The 1,667-nt window shown below is 52.5% G+C and overlaps 1 protein-coding gene across 1 annotated transcript; it reads right to left on the minus strand.

The window, feature by feature from the left end:
- Positions 1 to 6: 6 nt before the first annotated feature.
- On the minus strand, positions 7 to 1,345 carry LOC104916678 (cyclin-dependent kinase 12-like). Its single transcript, XM_010727695.1, has 2 exons — positions 805 to 1,345; positions 7 to 199 (listed from the first exon to the last, which is right to left on the minus strand). The coding sequence occupies exons 1-2, from the start codon at positions 1,328 to 1,330 to the stop codon at positions 168 to 170; spliced, it is 558 nt and encodes a 185-aa protein (XP_010725997.1). The 5' UTR covers positions 1,331 to 1,345; the 3' UTR covers positions 7 to 167.
- Positions 1,346 to 1,667: the final 322 nt, after the last annotated feature.

Raw genomic sequence — 1,667 nt, forward strand, 5'->3', positions numbered from 1 at the left:
AAAAAAAGAAGAAAAAAAGGAAAAAAAAGCACAATCACAACTGGCTTGTGGTGGGCGGGTGTGTTGAAGGCACGAGAACACAGCACGTTCAGCTACATTGCAGAGGAGTTGTGTATCGGGCCAAAAGAGGCTCCCTGGAGAGTCTGAGACATACTCAGGAGGCGCTTCTACAATTTGGTGAGGTCGTCACAGGATGTTGCTAATAATTCAAAAAATCAACAAGAAAAAAAAAAAAAAGACATGGAGACATTTACACTCACCTCTGGAAATGGAATCCACGAGCTCGCTGCTCTCCTTTTGGGCAGGTCTTTAAGCATGCCTCTAACTTGCTTGACAACAACCTGCTGCCTCAGCTTCCAAAGCTGCACAGCTCCAGCACTCACACATCACAACCCTACGCACACTGAACCTGGGTAGCTGTGCACCCATCCCTCCCTCACAGGGCTCTCCAGTATTTCGTTTCTCATGTTCTTTACCGCTTTTCTTTTTTTCCTTGATTGAGCAGGAAGGTAACGGTGGGGAAAAAAAAATATTTGGGGCGAGTGAGACAGGGAAATCTGCATAACCGCACCGTGCAAGAAGCCTACCTGGGTGTGTAAGCCCTGACCACATTCTAACACCCAGCACCTTCCTCCTCCCATCCTCACCCCACGCCCCGCTTCACCAGCCTCCCCCTGCCACAGCTCTCAGATGTCTCAGCTCCTCCAGGTCACAGCTGAACCACAGGCACTCGTATGGCAGCTTGACTTTTTCAACCAGGTGAATGGCATTGGAGATGCACAAGCAGTGCTCACGGTTATTTACCTGTGCTTTCCTCCTGATGCATTGTAGGGGTTTTTCTCAGCCCCCGCTGCTCGCTGCTCTTCTCCCCATTGCTTTCCTCCAGGGTTAGGACAGGCTCCTGGCTCTTCATCAGCTGACTGAGCAGAACGGCCAGCACGTTCTGCATGTCTCCCTGAGCACCAGCTGCTTCTGGAGTCACCTGCTCCTCCGGTGGCTGGGCCTCCGTGGGTGGCTCTTCTATGGCTTCCTCTGCTGCTGCTGCTGCTGCTGCTGCCTGAGACTCCTGCTGCTGAGTTGTGGCTTCTGTCAGAGCGTTGATGGACTGGTTGAGAGCCTCCAGCTGTTGCTGCATCTCTGGGTTAGAGTGTACATTTAACAGCTGGGCCATCTGTGGGACGCTCAGATCAGTCTGGCTCTGCAGCAAGTTCAGTAAAACAGCTAGTTCACTCTGATTCAGCTGCTGGGTGATTTCTCCAAGGCCTGCTGGAAACACAAGAAACATCACAGAAAGGTCAGAGAATGCTGCATCTGACCAGTTTGTAATCATGACACCACACACACCAGCAAACCCCTCTCCTCCGCGGGCCTGGGGAAGGCATGCAGGCTGCAGAAGGATTCCAAGACAGTTTGCTCAGCTTTCCACCATCAGCTTGCCCCCTCCAGCCTGCAATCAGATCTGAACAGCACTGCAGCAGCACCCCGTGGTACTGCTCACACACTGCACTCACCCAAGGCTGCAGTTCAGTAATGCTCTGCTAGCAGCAGAGGGAAGCTTTGTCACTGCCCCCCCTGATCTGCCACCAGCAGAACCACACACAGCTGCTTGTTCAGAGCAGAACCAAACCTTCCCCTAACCGAGGGCATCCCAAGGATCACAATGCTGA

The sequence above is a fragment of the Meleagris gallopavo genome, unplaced genomic scaffold (assembly GCF_000146605.3).
Source record: "Meleagris gallopavo isolate NT-WF06-2002-E0010 breed Aviagen turkey brand Nicholas breeding stock unplaced genomic scaffold, Turkey_5.1 ChrUn_random_7180001928155, whole genome shotgun sequence".
NCBI lineage: Eukaryota > Metazoa > Chordata > Aves > Galliformes > Phasianidae > Meleagris > Meleagris gallopavo.